Source organism: Dermochelys coriacea, chromosome 5 (assembly GCF_009764565.3).
Source record: "Dermochelys coriacea isolate rDerCor1 chromosome 5, rDerCor1.pri.v4, whole genome shotgun sequence".
Lineage (NCBI taxonomy): Eukaryota > Metazoa > Chordata > Testudines > Dermochelyidae > Dermochelys > Dermochelys coriacea.
Window position 1 is genome coordinate 64,228,443 of NC_050072.1, and position 18,391 is coordinate 64,246,833.

At 38.7% G+C, this 18,391-nt stretch overlaps 1 protein-coding gene across 2 annotated transcripts in view; it reads right to left on the minus strand.

Annotated features, from left to right (window-relative positions):
• Positions 1–757: 757 nt before the first annotated feature.
• CHD1 (chromodomain helicase DNA binding protein 1) overlaps positions 758–18,391 on the minus strand; it is an 82,872-nt gene continuing 65,238 nt past the window's right edge. For both annotated transcript variants that reach the window (XM_038401992.2, XM_038401994.2), the window contains 11 exons: positions 17,941–18,079; positions 16,989–17,139; positions 15,424–15,546; positions 14,814–14,951; positions 11,720–11,983; positions 11,262–11,402; positions 7,112–7,290; positions 5,118–5,214; positions 4,809–4,866; positions 3,493–3,703; positions 758–2,295 (listed from right to left, as the gene is read on the minus strand). In XM_038401992.2, coding sequence (XP_038257920.1) covers positions 1,932–2,295; positions 3,493–3,703; positions 4,809–4,866; positions 5,118–5,214; positions 7,112–7,290; positions 11,262–11,402; positions 11,720–11,983; positions 14,814–14,951; positions 15,424–15,546; positions 16,989–17,139; positions 17,941–18,079 — 1,865 coding nt within the window. In that variant the 3' untranslated portion in view covers positions 758–1,931. The remainder of the gene's footprint in view (positions 2,296–3,492; positions 3,704–4,808; positions 4,867–5,117; positions 5,215–7,111; positions 7,291–11,261; positions 11,403–11,719; positions 11,984–14,813; positions 14,952–15,423; positions 15,547–16,988; positions 17,140–17,940; positions 18,080–18,391) is intronic.

Genomic DNA, 18,391 nt, shown 5'->3' on the forward strand with positions numbered 1-18,391 from the left:
TTTCAAATGTGAAGTTACATTTCTTTTATTTTATATATATATACACACACACACACACACACACACACACACACACACACACACACACACACAATATTGCCAAGATCTCAATCTTAACTTATTCACTTTGTCTAAGTATATTGAATTTTTGTAGATATTCATTTTTGTCTGTTAAAATATTAACTGTCATCTTCAGGAAAAAGTTTGGGAAAAAATTCTGCTTGAATACCTTTTTCTGTCATTTGTCTTCCACATTTTATTAGGGACATCCATATAAACATCCAGGATCTTTAAATTTTCTTAAATTGCATCTGCTTATTATTGTTCTGGACTCAACCTCTATTTGTGACATCACAAATAATTACTGTTCAGATTATCATAATGTAAAAAACAAAAACAAAAATCCACAGACAAATGGGAGGCAGGGATCACAGAACGTGAAGTAAACTAACTAAACAAAAGAGATGCTTAAAAACATATGGCCTAAAAAAACCACCATGGAAAATAAAGACAAAAATATTATATAAGCACCCTAAAAATATAATCTGAAGTATTCCATCAAGTCATTGGATTTTTAACCTTATTAAATTATTCCTCCTGACATACATTTTAAAGTATGATTTTGCTTCAATATTCTTAAATTTGATATCACTAAAATTAGTATACATCTAAGGGTAAATCATTTTAATAATGTTTAACTTATAAAGAAGGCAATACCATTGGAAAACAGCATCAGAAAACTACAAGAGCCCATATATCCTTTAGTTAAATTTAATTTGTCAGATAGAAGTTATCTATTTACAATCAGTGTGCATTGTAACAATTTCTATTAATAAAGTCACTCAAATCTTCTAAAATATTAACTGGCTGCATAGCACATTTGACATTATTGCCTATACTGAAGAGGTAAAACAAATGGATTTACAATAAATTTTGGCTGATATGGATTCTGAAGGGTTCATGTGTTGAACTCTCCTTTTAAAACAAATACACCTAATTTTTTTTCAGAGCCTAATTTAGTTGTATATTTCTCACCATTTCATTACAACAATCACAACACGGACATTTTAATAGAAAAAACAAAACATGTAACGCACACAGTATCAAAAAAAAACAAAAAAAAGGAGCACTAAATGGAATAAAGTGTTCCCTTTCCCCAATTTTACATTCTGAACAGTGATTCCATCAAGATATTTTATTCAAAAATGCAATACACTGATTTTGTTCCATACTTGTGACAAGAAGGCCTGAGTTGGTGGGGAAAGGAACAGTCAAAAAAAGCCTGAGGGGGAAAAAGCTCATTTAATTAATTTACAATAATTTACAGCTTTTTTTTGTAAAAAGGCATTACAATTGATCACAAACAGGAGAAATCCTGGCTATTTTACAGTTCTAGGTACAGAATTTAAATATTCAAGCTTGTGATGAAAAGCGGCAAGGTGGTCGCAGTGTACAATGTAAACAAGTAGCTTTGGAAAGTGAACAAGGTCCTTGAGAGTTCTTACTAAGAAAAATAAAACAAAATAAAACCCAAACGCCTCATTCCTTCCTGATACACGATCACAGGTCAGTGTGTAAAAGTTCATTTACAAACATAATTTAAACTGTATTCAGCCTAAAAGCACTTTGACATGAAGAGTTTTATAATAAGATCCAGTCTGAATGGGGCAGTGTTGAGGTCCCTGTAAAAGTAAACATTTTCCATTTCTTAAAAAAAGTGCCACAACATTTGCAGCACAGTGCAGCATAAACTTTAAATACAAAAATATTTTTTTTCTTCTGTTGGGATAATAGACCTTGCATCCTGGAAAGAAGTAACAATACTGCTACTGATAGAATATCCAGTCCATGTCTTTCAAGTCATGTAAGGCAATTACTGTGTTAGTTTACTGTATATGGCTAAAAGAAGGTCCAGAAAATGTTAGTCTTTGTTATGTTTTCCGGCTACTCCATGTATGTTCAGGTGTACTTTTGTGATCTGCTGAGTGTTCAAAGGGAGATCTGTGTCCTAAGGGAGACCTTGAGCCATAAGGAGACCTCTGATCTAGTGGTGACCTTGGGCCACTACTGGAAGCTCTATGGTCCATTTGCCAGTCTGAGTGGTATCTATAGTCCCTGGAAGATTTATGATGGCTGTAGTCTGAACTGGATCGGTGATCTGAGTGTATCCGGTGGTCTGAATGGGAACGGTGGTCTGAATGAGACCGACTGTCTTTTAAATTTCCTTCCAGGCTTGACCTGTGATCTCTACTCCTGTGGTCATCCAGCTTTCTATGTTTACTATCACTGTAGTATCTGAAAGATAAGATAAATTGTTATTTTGGTAATAGTTATAAAACCAAAGGTTAAAATGGTGGCAATCTAGCAGAATTATTTTAAGAGCTCATTCTTTTAAATTCTGCACTATACACAAAAATGAAGCTTTGGTGCTCAGAAACTTGGATATTCTTGTGTTTGTCAAAGGGAGCATGGATATTAAAAAAACAGATGAGATATATACTTTGTCAAATTCATCTTTTCTAATTGAAAGTGTTATAAAATGAAGAGATTCCAAAGAGCCTGGTAACCATGTTTCGTTCCATGCTCTCATGTCCCATCATCACTGATGGCTTACTTGTCCAGTGTTACTGAAATACGTCTACCTCTTGCGATATCAGAATATCAATTTTTCCTCCCATCCAACACAATTTCCTTCATTTTGATTGCCTATTACTTCCTGTCTTATGTTGTCGTCTTCTGCTGCTGATTCTTCTTCTTTTTTTTTTTTTAGGGTCAGAATATTCACTTATCAGAACTTTCTATTCTTTGAACTGACTTTAAATCTTACCTTTATTACTATTTATGATAAGTTTATAGTAGAACATAATATGCTAGGTATTTTTCCAAAAGAAAAGAAGACAAAGTCCTTGAAGAAAGGTATGGGGAAGTAGTACAGAGGGAGAGGATTTGTATATGTAGATGCACAGAGGGATGGAGGTGTCCAGTTTACTGGTTTGATCCTGAAAAAACTAGAGTTTCAAAATGCTGCATCTTGGCAAAATAAGGTCTCTCTCTCTCTCTCTCTCTCTCTCTCTCTCTCTCACACACACACACACACACACACACACACACACACACACACACACACACACACACACACACACACACACACACACACACACAGAGTCTTCAAGAGGGATTTAAATGCACAGAGGGTAGATGGTCTTGTGGATGAATTCAGAAGAGGCATTACATTATTGGGTAAGTGTGGAAGCAAGCACATTTTAAGTATAGCACAGTATTCTAATCAACTGAATTTGAGTTTCACTAAGTTTGTGAAAACATGTTGGATAAGTATCTACAATGACCTAACAAACCTGGCAATTTGTTTTCGGTATGAACCACCGACTTAACTGAAATACAATTAAAAAATCCCCAGAAACAATACCAACAACAAAACAAAAAATAAAACATCCCTCCCCCAGATTTCTATGGATTAACAACAAAACTCACCTGCTGTCCTGTTTGTAGTGATCCCAATCCCTGTGATCTTTTCCATTGCTGAAGGCAGAATAGGGCCTTTTCCTACAGTCACTTTTTTTGTAAGCATCTCCCTGATGTCTGTCTTTGTGATGATCATGGTATTGTGACAAATGTCTGTCAGAGGAATAACTGTCCCTGCTACTGTCATCATGGTTTGTATTATCTTTCAGTCTTTCCACATCTGCTTAATAAAATAGATAGCTATGCTGAATGTGCATTTCTGTGTAAGGGAATTTCATAAACTACAAAACTTCTAGTTGAAAAATATGAAAGGATTATTGTACAGGACAACACTTCAACTTCTTAGATTAAACTGTGTGAGAGAAATACAATGATTTGTAACAGAAGCTGACAATGGGAGCAAAAATGTGTGAACTGAGAGAAGTGGGGGGTGCATAGGCAGAAACAAGAGTAGAAATGCAGGGTGGTATTTAGAGATGGAGATATAAGAGATTATGTAGGATCTAGAATGAACTGATGAAAAGTTCAATTTGATTAATTAAAGGACAGGAACCCAACAAAGTGTTTCAATGAGAGGTCAGTGCGGGTAATGTTGCCCTTACCAGCGGAATGTTGAACAGTAGTAGGGTGAGCAGAGAAAGTTATAGTATTCAAGGTGAGAAATGTCCAAAGCATGGACAAAAGTTTTAGTTGTGCAACTAATGAAACAATGGCATTTTAGTGTAATTCAGAGGAAGTAGTAGCATGGCTTCCTGAGTGATTGGATATATATAGTGAAAAAGGAAACACAAAAGTCCAATATTGCATTGTGGATGCAAGCTCATGAGAGTGGGAGGATAATGTCACTGTCAATGACAAAAGGCGCATATTGCATCCTACACCATAGATTGTTGGTCCCTGCTTTAAATGAAGACCTTAGAATCCATGATAGTGATTACAACAGCAGCAAGAAAACAAAAAACAAAACAAAGAAAAAACCCATGTTGGAGCCTGGAACTAGTCTAGAGGCATCAAGTGTTTCTCTTTCTTAAAATAATTAAACACAAAAAAGTGTATTTTCAAACGTGTTCTAATAAAAAGGATTGCCAAATAGCAAATTATTGTTAAAAATACTAGCTGCAGTTGGATTTGTGCTTGACTTAGTTTCATCAACTAAAGTATGTATGCTGGGGCTCACTAAGTAAATCTAAATCTATACCTCTTTAGGGACAAGTTCACTAAATGCTAGGAGGAGTTTTAGAAGGTTTCAGAGTTATTGAAGTTTCTTTCATTTCAAATACCCTATTCGAAAACATTTTAACACACCACCATGCAGAACATCTTACCTGGATTTCTAATCACATGTGTGTTCACATTGCTGCTGATGTTCTGGTCATTGTGTTGCTAAGAGAAATAAATACAACATTGCTAAACATGGCATTGCTAAATCTCAAAATTACAAATAGTAAGTGCTAAAACATTCCATCTGATCTAAAAGGTGATATTATTAAGACACAAAAATATATCCTCTAAATCAGACAGTTTCATTTGTACAAAGTAAATTCAGAGTCCGTTAACACTTTACCCTTAAAAGTTTTAATACTTCAAAAAAAAAATCTTTTCAGAATGTCTCTAAATATAAAACAATATATTACCTGAGATTCCTGGCGTTTTTTGATTGCGTGTTTATATAGTTTGTGCAGCTTTCTGGCATCAAATTCTGTAAACTTTGACACAAAAATCCACAAATTTCTAGAGAAAGGAAAATTAAAAAAAAAAGAAAAAAAAAAGACAGGTTAGCTTTCCCGCATGCACTGGTTTTCCTTCATGCCACTTTGTATACAATGGGCCTGATTCACCATTGTGATATTTCAGTGCCACACTGGTGTAACTACATTGAAGTCAATGGAGTTGTAATGCAGTGGTGAATCAGGTCCAATCACATGAGAAGGTAGCATATCTAGCAATACAACAAACAATTTTGCATAGTTCTCGGAAGATATAAAGCACTAAATGCTACACATGTATTATTAATTCCTCTCTTTACTGCTATGTGATGTTTATAATAATTAGTTTAGAATGCAGATATGACGATGAAGAAGTAACTGACATCAGTGAATACTCTGCTAATTAAGGGTAGGATGGACCTGCCTTTACAATAGGAGTTGAGTACTCAATTCTCTTAAGAGAAACAACATGGGTGACATCTTTTGTCATCAACATGGGTGACATCTAACATCTTTTGTTGGACCAACTGTTGGTGTTGGACAAACTTTTGAGCTTTGATCTCTTCTTCAAGGTCAAAAAGCTCTCTTTTTTTCTAAATCCCCTCTAAAATGGAAACTCAATGATGTAACTTCCAAGATTTTTTCCCCCAGTGCAAGACTTTTGTGCTACATGCCTAATTTCCTGAAAATAGCAGAGGCAGATAGGATGTGTCCATATGATTCCAAGGGTTGGTCATGTATCTTCTGCATTGAAACCAGATGAATTTTCACAAATGAGTAATCACAAAGATACTAGTGGAAATGAATCTTAATTCATTTTCTGGATGTTTGTCCAGACTGGGAGAGGGAAAAATTGGTGATAAAGAGTTTGGTGGGAGGTCCCATGTGGGGAACAAAGTCCTTGAAATATCAGGCCCCTATTGATTCAAAAGAGAGTGGGAAAGAGAAATTTCCTTGGTGCTGTCCCCAATTTAACTTTAAAAGCCAGGATTGCAATATAGAATGTAGATGCATTAAGTGCCACTTTGATTTTCATGGTTGAAAGAGAAATTTGAAAGAGAGGGTGGAAGTGGCAAGGCTAAGCCTGGAACTACTCTGAACTACCTAAAAGTAGTTTTGGAAGGAACTATTTGGAAGGAAGTAATGAGGTGCAGCCCAAGTTCTTGGGTTGTGGAGAGGTCATTATATTTACTCATACAGTGGCTGTGCAAACTCTGGTCTCTTTCTGGCCATATATAGGGCACTGAGAGACAAACTACACCAATATCTGATTGTACAAACAGCATGCTAAAGACAAATCATCCCCGACAGTTCTCAGAGATTCCATGTATGACCAATTATTACAAGTGTAATTAAACACAGCTATTGTATATACTTAAATAAAGCTCTTAAGCCAAAGTAGTAGTAATAAATCATTTGCCAAGAAAGAGCAAAGTTTACTGAAGTGTACTGAAGAAGTAGTAAATTAAGCACTGAAGATGTGTTTTGAAACCCTATGAGATCAATGAATGCTCTGTGGTTTTCAGCACTACATCAGCAAACTTCAGAAGTACAATGTCTTCTCCAGAACTGAGAGTTGGAAAGCAACAGAAATCACTTTAGTTCAGTGGTTCCCAAACTTTAACAGCCTGTGAACCCCCTCCTAAAAATGAATATTTCCAGGGATTTAAGTTTAAGTTTCCTCTGCACTCCGCGGTGCTCCCGCTGCTGGACCCCGTTGACCGCCCTGCAACTGGGTCCCACCTGCTGCCTCCAATGCCCGGGGTCCTCTGGCCATTAGTGAAATTTTTCTGGCGAACCCCCTGTAACATTCTGTGAACCCCCAGGGGTTCACAAACCCCAGTTTGGGAACCACTGCTCTAGTTAATAGGAACAGTGATGAATTTTTCCCTTTCATTCATGAAAAATGTAGGATTACTTACTTCCTCCACTGCTTAATTTGTTCCGGATTTGTGTACTCTTTTAGACATTCAGTGATGTGATCCCCAATTTTGATCAGACACTGTCTAGTATGCTCCAGCTGTTCCCTTTCTGAAAGACCTTTTTCTGGTCTATCCAGCTGTTTCAGCGCTGCTTTGACAGGCCTCATTCTTTCTTTGCACTGTAAAGTGGAAAAAGGAATATATAAGTCAGGAGGGAGGGGGGAAAAAAAGATAAATTCTACAACATGACCCACCTTACTACTGTGATATTTACACAGGCAAAGACAGTGCTACTCTAAGCCAAATGAAACATCAAGCCTCTGGCTCACAGCTCTTAAAATTCTCTTTTACTACAAGTTTCCTTTGGAAAAGTAATAATTTAAACCACTGCGATATTAGCTCCTATATGAAAGCATCAGATTGTATTTAAGATTTAAGAAAATACTAATTTATATGGTAAGATTTTCTTAGAAATAGGATATTAGAAACAGATACGATGACTCATTATTATAATTCTAATGTTTTTGGGTTTTTTTGACCTTTCAGCAACAAATACACAATACAAGACCTGTGTTACTTTCAAGAAACCTGTATACAAATTCAGTGTCAAGACCATATATGACAGTATTCAATAAATCTAGAATAGATGAATCCTGAAACAATTGGAGCCTAGAGGACAAGTGACATTCCACTCAGGAGAGGATCTGCATTCCTTTTCCTCTCTTGTTTGGGAGCGGTTCCCTACCCTTCAGAAAAATCTCTGCAGCTCTCTCTCAGACAATCTTGCCAGTGGATTGATCCCTATGAATGAAGCTAAGACTACCAGGGAGATGCTGGTATGGACAGACAGATGAAACTCAGTTCAAGTTTTCCTTGCACGAGGAAGAATGGACGAGGCTGGCTCTCCTTGTCCCATATCCAGCCCTCCCATACACCCATTTCTTCATGAGCCAGTGAGAAAAAGTGGAAAAAAGGGGATATTAGGATCTCTTTGTACCTATCTTGATTCTCTAAGTGAAAAGAGAGAAGGGGGGAGAAGAGGACAGACTGAACTGTAATATCTTATAGTGGAAGTGATGCTTTCAGTAGGTGAATAGGAGAAATTGTCAAAAGCAGGGCCTGACTGGACTTTGTAGATGAGATCCTGCCTGGTTCACTGATATTAGAAGGTCTTCTGGAGAGACTGCAGCAAAAGTGCTATGATTTCATCACAACTTTGTCTCCTTCATCAACCTGTTCAGTGTCTTGAGCGCTAAAAGCACCTGGACTACTCTCTTATTGTTTTCCTATTATGACGAATATGGGGAAGAGTATTTTTTTTTTAAATTCACATGGCCAGAGCATTCAACAAATACTCTTTATTCAGCGATTTGTTAGTATTGAGAGGATAACAGGATAATAAGCAATAGCCAGCATAGATTTGTCAAGAACAAATTGTGCTAAACCACAATAAGTCCCTTCTTTGACAGGTTACTGGCCTAGTGAATGGAAGGGAAGCTCAGACATGATAAATCTTGTTTTTATAAGGCTTTTGACATAGTCCCATATGATACTCCCATAAGAAAACTAGGGCAACATGGTCTAAATGAAATTGCTATTAAATGGGTGCAAATCTGACTGAAAGACTGTACTCAAAAAGAGTAGTTATCAATGGTTCACTGTCCATCTGGGAGGATGTATCTAGTAGGGCCCCACAAAGATCAGTCCTGGGCTGGTATTACTAATATTTTCATTAATAATTTAGATAACAGAGTTGAGGGTATGCTTATAACATTTGTGGATGACATCAGGCTGGAAAGAATTACATGTACTTTGGAGGACAGAATTAGAATTCAAAACGACCTTGACAAATTGGAGAAATGGTCTGAAATCAACAAGATGAAATTCAATAAAAAGAAGTGCGAAGTACAGTAGATTTTGCTTATCAGCAACCTCTCTGTTGCCAGCAAAAAGTTGCCATTATCTGGCAGTTGCCAATAAGCAGAAGGCAGGTTTACAAGGCTGCAGCTGGAGAAGGAAGTGCTGGGATGTCCCTTCCCTGGCCACGGATCTTCTTGTAGCCAGGGAAGCCAGTGGGGAGAAGGGACTGGAGCCCAGATTCTGGGGCTTTCTATATTAAACGGGGTGCTGAGGGACCACAGAGCTGTATGATACCTTTCCCTATGCTCTCCAGGGATTGGGGCTCACCATTTCAGAGTGATTTCTTCCCTGCATGCAGTCGCCGACAAGGCAAAGCCAGAGAGTCAGGGAGTGGTCTGACATCCAAGCTACAGCCCTCTCCATATTACTGCCCTGCCCACAGCCTCCCCTCCCAGCCCACAGCCTTGACCTCATGCAAGTCCCCATGCACAAGTAGGTTTGTGGGGCTGCAGTCCCAAAAAGAAGCACTGAGACATGCTGAGCACTGGTCACAGGCAGCTTTGTGGGGCTACAGCCAGGGAAGGCACGTCCTCCCAGCACTTTCTTCCCTAGTTGCAGCTGATGCCTCTCTTCCAAAAAAATGTTGTTAACCCGTTAAGAAGCTGCATGCTGATGCCAACATCTGAAGTCCCATAATATTAAAGGCAATGAGAAGGGATTGGTTCTCGGCAACATGTTGCTATTAATTGGAAGTTGTTAATATCCAGGTTGCTATTAAGTGGAATCTCCTGGATTAAATTTACAAGGAAAAAAAACAAATGCACAAATACACAGTGGGAAATAACTGTCAAGGTGGTAACACTGTTGAAAAGGATCTGGGGGATTATAATGGATCACAAATTGAGTATGAGCCAACTACGTGAAAAAAGTTAATATTCTGGTGTGTATTAATAGAAGGATCATATTTAAGACCCAAGAGGTAATTGCCCCACACCACTTAGTGTGGTGTCCAGAACACCTGTACTAAGAAGGATGACACCAAATTAAGGAGAGCAACAAAAATGACAGAAGCTTTAGAAAAACCTACCTGTCAGAAAAGGTTGAAAAAACTGGGCATGTTTAGTCTTGAGGGGAAAAAAGACCCGGGGGGGAGGGGGCGGGAGGGGAGTTGATTTTCTTGTTATCTATCTCTCTTATGGTTCTCAACTATGAGTTAAACCAATCTGGATTCCTTTAGATTCAGTGGGCCCAGTTCAGGAGGAATGTAAAATTGGTTAGTAAATTGGGTATGGATGTTAGTCAATCAAAGTCTGCACAGGTACAATATATACAGTGAGAGAAAAAAAAGATGTAAATTTTCTCTGAATCTGACATGTTGTGCTACACCCAGATGGAAAATTCAATTGAGGGAGTCTAGGCAGTCTGAGAACTCCATGTTGCCTAAGGTAATCTGTCACAACCTTCCGCATTAACATTTTCTATTAAGGTAAGATGAGAAACCGAGTGACAGTCAGCATGATAGTCAGTGTTAAGAAATGCTTCTTGAGCATGAACCTGACTGCTGGAACATGGCATATTGTGTCTTAGTATGCATGTTTTATGGCCAAACAATGGGCCCAGTACATGCATCCCTCCTGAACACAAACAGGCCCATCTTATAGATTGCAGGCCACAGCTCCCTCAGCATAGGCACAAGCTCAATGATCAAGACAAGATGAACCAAAAGATGAAATATTACATTCGTCCATTCCTCACACAGACCTACAACAAGGATCCTCACATAGACCTACAACAATCCAAACTAATTCTAACCTATCTCATCTGTGAAGCACACAGATCTCAGGATTTCACATTTTTAAATGTTATATGGTGCTGGGCATATGCATATCAAATGACCTGTGAAGAGATCAGAGCATATTTAGGCACCATATCACCGGGTGATCATTGTCATATTGTTTTCATAGGACCTCACTAAAAAGGAGAGTGCATATTCAATATGTAACTCAGAAGTACAAGCACACACCTGAAAAAGCTGCTATTGGGCTTGTGCAGAAATTTTGTAATGTTTGTCTGCATGAAGACAGAACTGAACCTTTAATTTATCTATTTATCTATCTATAACTCTTGCCCACGCTTTTGGTGCGCTATTCTGAGACCTCACTGGCAACGGATCAAGTGCCACAATGGCTACGCACACTGGCATTAACTGAGCACATGGAAGCAGTTTTAATTCAGAATGTCATTCTTTCTGTGTCAAAAACCAGCATTAAGATAGCAATAAGGAACTTACTACACTGAATGTCTTCTGATCCAGCTCTTCAGATTCTTCAGATATAGGAACTGGGTCACTAATTGCAGTAATATGAACTGGAGTATCTGCTGATGTAGCTTTCTTAGTTTTGTCTTTGTTGTCAGATTTGACTTCATTTATCTATAAATAAAATATTAAAATAGATGTGAAAAGGGAATTGCAGTTTAGGTCTATAATTACAGTATCTTACTACACATATTGACCATTGACATATATTTTATTTTTTCTTTTGTTTTTTTGCCTAGGGATGTGGAAAGAGAGGGGGAAAAGGAGTGCGAAAGTTTCTTATCCCGCTTGCACTTTCAGCCCGCGAAACTAGGTGACAGTAACAACAACAGACCACTAAGTGATCTGAAATGCCTTTCTACCTCAAAACCAACCTGTGCTTTTTTTTTAAAAAAAAAATTGTATTATATAATATACTGAAGTGTAATTACCTTCTCTTCCTTTGCTTCTTTTTCTTTCTGTGTGGACTCCTTTACTTTGCTTTCTCTCTTTTCTTTCATATCTTTTTCCTTTAATTCTTTCTTATCCTCTTTTTCTTTTTTCTCCCTTTTCAGCTCCCTCTTATTTTCCTTTTCTTTTGTTTCTCTCTTTTCTTCTACCTCCTTCTTTATACCAAAATCTGGTTCAGATTTTTCATCATTTTCTTTTTCTGCTTTTATTTTTTTATTTGGATGTTTGACTGAAGCGATCTCATCCTGCAATATTTAAGTATAGGCATCACATTGCAAACTCAGTTCCTAGCTTTAAAAATTTTACAGTAGTCAGATTAAAAATAATACCATTCTTCCTCTAAGTGTGATTTTTTTAAAACTTTAATACCTATAAAGTGCAGCTAAATCACACAGTGATAATGTAAAAACCAATTACACTTCTGAAGTTTAATAGGCATGTGCCAGAGAACGTTGAATTGGTCAATGCCAGCTTTATGGGAACACAAGGGTATCACATTCTAAAAGTTTTCTTGAGAAGGAAATAGAAAAGTCAGTTGGGCAGTCTTGTGGATCCTTTGCTTGGAATGGAGGTGAAGAAGCTCATCTGGGGAGTGGACTGAAGAGTCATTATTTAGCTTTAGGATTCCATTGTTCCTCCCACAAAGTAATTTAGCAGGTTAAGCTTCTGAGGCTACGCAATAGCATGACTGTAGTCTAAAATATCACAGCTGATTGGAGAAGGAGAAAAACGAGCTTTACACATGGTCTTAGTGGTTGTTCATAATCAAAAGGGAATACATACATGAATTCTTAACTAAAATTAAGTATTGATCCTTATAGTAAAGGAAACCAAGATGATTTACATCCGGTTCAGTTTTTGTTGTTGTATTTGAATGTATTCCTGATCTACACAAGAGAGTTGTACTGGTTTAACAAATTATTTTTTTAAAACCAGTTTAGTTTAACTTATAGAAACCCTACATGGATGCTCTTATTTCAGTTTAAAGGTGGTTTATTTTAGTTTAGTTTAGTTTAAAACAATTCCTAATCTACTGAAGTTAAACCAAAATAAGCCTGACTCAAACCAAAATGGCTTGCACCAGTTTATCCCATAAACGTACCAGTTTATCTCACTATTGGTTTAAAAATCACATCTTTAAACATGTGCAACAAGGCCTTAGACCTTAAATACATTTTATTTTTTTTTATTGCTTTACATGATGCATTAAAAACAAATGGTAGCAAGGAAGCCTGGAGGTTGGGAGGTAGGGAAGGTATGTGTGAGAGAAGTTACTTAACCTTGCTGTGCCTTGCTTTTTCCAACGGATAAATGGAGAAAGCATTACTCAATATCATTTGAACATTTGACTGAAAATGTTTCAAGGGCTAAAACTGGCTGTCTTTGAGGGTTTGGTTCAGGCACCAACATAACTGTTAAAAAAAAAGTTCCACCTGAAGAATCAGTACAGCTAGTAATGATGCCCTAGGCACAAAGCAGTAGAGCTTTATCTATAGCTCCAATGCTGGATTAAGAAAAGGAGTACTTGTGGCACCTTAGAGACTAACAAATTTATTAGAGCATAAGCTTTCGTGAGCTACAGCTCACTTCATCGGATGCATTTGGTGGAAAAAACAGAGGGGAGATTGATATACACACACAGAGAACATGAAACAATGGGTTTATCATACACACTGTAAGGAGAGTGATCACTTAAGATAAGCCATCACCAGCAGCAGGGGGGGGGAAAGGAGGAAAACCTTTCATGGTGACAAGCAAGGTAGACTATTTCCAGCAGGTTTCAGAGTAGCAGCCGTGTTAGTCTGTATTCGCAAAAAGAAAAGGAGTACTTGTGGCACCTTAGAGACTAACAAATTTATTAGAGCATAAGCTTTCGTGAGCTACAGCTCACTTCATCCAGCAGTTAACAAGAATATCTGAGGAACAGTGGAGGGTAGGGTGGGGAGGGGGAGAAATAACATGGGGAAATAGTTTTACTTTGTGTAATGACTCATCCATTCCCAGTCAAATACAGACTAACACGGCTGCTACTCTGAAATGCTGGATTAGTATTTCTAGCAAATTTGAAGTCATGGGTGGGGAACCTTTGAAATAACACAATGTCATTTTCCAGACAATAATCGCACTTTATTATATAAGAATTTAGAATACTGCCATAGCTGCAGTTTTCTTTATAATTAGGGCCCTACCAAATTCATGGTCAATTTCATGGTCATATGGTTTTAAAAATTGTAAATTTCATTATTTCAGCTATTTAAATCTGATATTTCACAGTGTTGTAATTGTAGGGGCCCTGACCCAAAAAGGAAAGGGAGGAGGGGAGAAAAATTCCAAAGTTATTGTAGGGAGTTGGGCAGCTGGAGAGCAGCAGCTTCTGGCTAGGAGCCCAGCTCTGAAGGCAGAGCTGCTACCAGCAGCAGCGCAGAAGTAAGGATGTCATGGTATGGTATTGCCACCCTTATTTCTCCACTACTGCCTGCAGAGCTGGGCCCTCAGTCATCAGCTGCTGCTCCCTGACCACCCAGCTCTGAATGCAGCAGCGCAGAAGTAAGAGTGGCTTGGTATGGTATTGCCACCCTTCCTTCTGCACTGCTGCTGGCAGGGCGCTGCCTTCAGAACTGGACGCCCGGCCATCCGCCACTGCTCTCTGGCTACCCAGCTCTGAAGGCAGCGTAGAAATAATGGTGGCAATAGTGCGACCCCCCTGCAACTCCCTTTTGGGTCAGGACCCCCAATTTGAGAATCACTGGTCTCCCCTGTGAAATCTGTATAGTTTAGGGTAAAAGCACACAAAAGACCAGATTTCACAGTGGGAGACCAGATTTCACGGTCCATAATGCGTTTATCTTGGCCGTGAATTTGGTAGGACCCTATTTATTATTAAACTAAAAGGGATTAATCCGCCTCCATAATGTTTAACTAACGTAAGATTAACAAGAGCTATCACAGAAAATATGAACAACTCAAAGGTTAAACATGCTTTGCTAGGAGAATGCCATTCTAACGATTTTGTGTAAAAGCAATATTTAAGTGAGATGGAACAAAATGAACAGAAAACATTTTTAAATTACCCACCTTGTTATCCTCCTCTTCTTCTTCATCAGATTTTTCTGAGAGCAGTGGAGAAGAATCACTTTTTATCTCCTCTTTAACTTTTGCAAGTTTTACCACTTTATTCTTCTTAGCTCTTGTCTTCCTCCTCTTTGAGTTTCCCTGAATACAAAAACATCATCTTAATTCTGTCAATTGAAATGCCTCATTGCCATGAGCCATTCAGAAAGATTTCGCAAAAAGAAAAGGAGTACTTGTGGCACCTTAGAGACGAACAAATTTATTTGAGCATAAGCTTTCGTAAGCTACGGCTCACTTCATCAGATGCATTCCAAATCAGAAAGATTTGTTTCTATATTAGATAGAAGTTGATTTTATTAAATGGTATTCAGATATACAAGTTACCTTGTTATACCAGAAATGGGAAAGGGAGCCAGCCTGACAATAAAGAGCACATACAAACTAAAGACAAAAACCCTACGTAATCTGATTTTATAAATTATTATTTGAGCTAGCCAGACACGCTCTGATTAAATGGTCATCAGTGTGACGACTGGCGGGAGCAGCGGTGAGGATCTGCTAACAAGCAGATTACTACTTTATCATATTGTTAAAGATCTGAAATTTCACTTACTGCACCAGAAAGTCTTTGCGCTTCCTTCCTTGCAAGATCTTTATTGAGTAATTTAATGAGGTAGTCTGCTCGGGTCTGCAACTGCTTGGCCTGGGGTTTCTTATCTGGATCATCCGGTAGAATCTGAAAGGAGAATAAAAAACATCAGGTATGAATAACAGTATTTCCAATTTGGAAGATGCCAGAGTGGAAAAGCTGCAGCAGGCTGGAGTAGCAGAAATATGGAGGAGAAGAGCACTGGAGGTGGGAAAAAGCTGCATGATTCTGGATCCACTCTGACGCTACACTGTAAATGCTAGTGTGCCTGAGGAGTGGAAAACGTCTTGAAACCCACCTTCAACTTTTTGCTCCTTCCCACTATGTACTGTGACATGGTCAGGCCAGATGGCTACAGGAGAGTGATAGAAGGCAGATATATTAGCCCGAGGTTAAGTAGGTTAAGTAGGTCCCTTTTCCCTGGGTAAGGTAACAGGGAAGGTTCCAGAACAATCAGGTACTTTCTGGAAACAATTAAGGCAGACAGGCTGATTAGAACACCTGCAGCCAATTACGAAGCTGCCAGAATCAATTAAGACAGGCAGGCTAATCAGGCCACCTGGGTTTAAAAAGGAGCTATACTTCAGTTTGTGGTGTGTGTCTGAGGAGCTGGGAGCAAGAGGCACTAGGAGCTGAGAGTGAGAAGGTGTACTGCTGGAGGACTGAGGAGTACAAGCATTATCAGACACCAGGAGGAAAGTCCTATGGTGTGGATAAGGAAGGTGTTGGGAGGAGGCCATGGGGAAGTAGCCCACGGAGTTGTAGCTGTTGCACAGCTGTTCCAGGAGGCACTCTAGACAGCTGCATTCCACAAGGCCCAGGGCTGGAACCTGGAGTAGAGAGCAGGCTCGGGTTCCCCCCAAACCTCCCAACTCCTGATCAGACACAGAGGAGTTGACCTGGACTGTGGGTTCAAAAAACAGCCAAACCGAGGGCAACCGTGAATCTCTGAGGCAAGCAAGTCTGCCAATAAGCACAAGACCCACCAAGGTAGAGGAGGAACTTTGTCACAGTACACTAATATGAGAGCCTCAAAAGCAATTCAACGACACAAGAGTTACCAGTCCTGGTTTTGAGTTTCTGCTCTCATAACACATAATTCAGCTAGGAGAAGCTAGGCTCCTGTACCACATGGACATCAATGGATGGAACTTCCACCTCAAATAACATACTTGCTTCTAGTGAGGGGGGAAATGAGTCAGGTGAGCAAACAGGGCTTGGGAGCAAAAACCAAGAGTAAAAATGAATTCAAATACCCAAAAAAGAGAGGGGATGAGAGATAATAGGAGAGGAGAGTGCTAACAGACTGAAAAAGAAAGATAAACATTGTACCAGGACATGGCACAATGGGGTAAAGATGGCCTGACATCTACCAGTCAACCAAAAGAGGGGATCCAATAAAGCAGAGTTGACGTATACTGTTTGTGAGATTTCAAATTACCATAAAGTAAACAGTTTCAATGGCTCTTTCTTATCAATTAAGCAAAATGAATTTAAAATATGCTCACCAGCTGGATGACAGGACATACCTTGTGTGTCAAGCTGAGGTCAGGATCCATTTTTATCATTTCCCAACTACCATACCCATATTCATAGATGCCTATTAAAAGATTGGAGTCATCCTCTTTGCCCCAATCAATATCAAAATGAGCTGCCTTAGTGTGGCACGGAATGGCATATCTAGAGGGAAGATATCAGAAAGACAAATATTCTTATTTCTGAAAACTAAAGAGGTGGGAAAAGACTTGCTGAGAAAGTAACTCAGATGTATTTTCTAAGGTTTTCAAAAACATTTTACAACAATTTTGCTTAATTAAATTAATGCTGTGATCTGTGTGCTAAACAGGCCAAGATTACTAAAGAGGCATGTCTTAGGCCCATGTCTAGGATCATCATTCCTGAAGTTATGTGACTCATTACATTCTCAGCACTCATTTTAAAAAGTTTCTAACTTCAGATAGCTGCAAATAAAAGCTTGCAAATGTGACCTAAGTGTAACCAGTGCAGTGTCTGCAGACAGGCTAAAACTATAGCTATAAGAGGTGTGAATCTCAGTGAGTTAACCCAAAAGCCGCACTCTTTGGGAGGCCCGGCCATTACCACCAGAGCACAAGAGTCAGCATATGGCTAGAGATAAGTGCCCATCTCAGCCATCCAAGTCGATACATTCCAGTAGCCAGGGTAAGTACTGCCATACCCCATGCTTCTTCAGTGATGGGAAAGGGAGGAGGGAAAGAGAGGGGCCCCCTGTTGTCACTCCTGGAAGGGAAAAGAAGGGAACTCTCCACCACCATTCTAAATAGAGGAGAAGGAACCACAGGGGAACTCCCCTCAGGTCCTGGTATGTCTAAAATCCAGATTGCTTTAATCAGGCCTGGGTGCTAAAAATGTTTGCACAGGTCAGTATATAAAGGCATTTAATGTAATAAGTTGACAGAAAATAGCTTATTTTTCATATTAAAAACAATTATTACTACTCACCGTTTCCTTTCTTCTGGATCTGAAGGAATAGACTTGTGCAATGGTGCCAACTCTTCCTCATGAGAGATGACTAGCTTTGCATTCACTTGTACTCCTGATATTCGGAATGTTGGGCCTTTAACTTTTCCAAGTCTGCCCCCTTGAATTAAGAACCATAACAATGTAACATATATTGTACATAAAATGGATAAATGTTAAGTGTATTTTATCAACTGGCAAGTTTAAAGAAAAAATAAGCCAGATTCTGATCTTATATGTCCGTCATGCAGCAGTGCACCGTAACATTTTATTCATCTACTCAAATTAATTTTGGTTAAACAAAACTCCAGTCAACCCCCGGAATCTCAAGTATTGTCAATTACTGATACCCAGATTTAATTTAAACTTTTGAAAAAGTGAAAATGAACTGTCTACCCTTATAATTCACCCAGAAAAAAACCTTACACACACT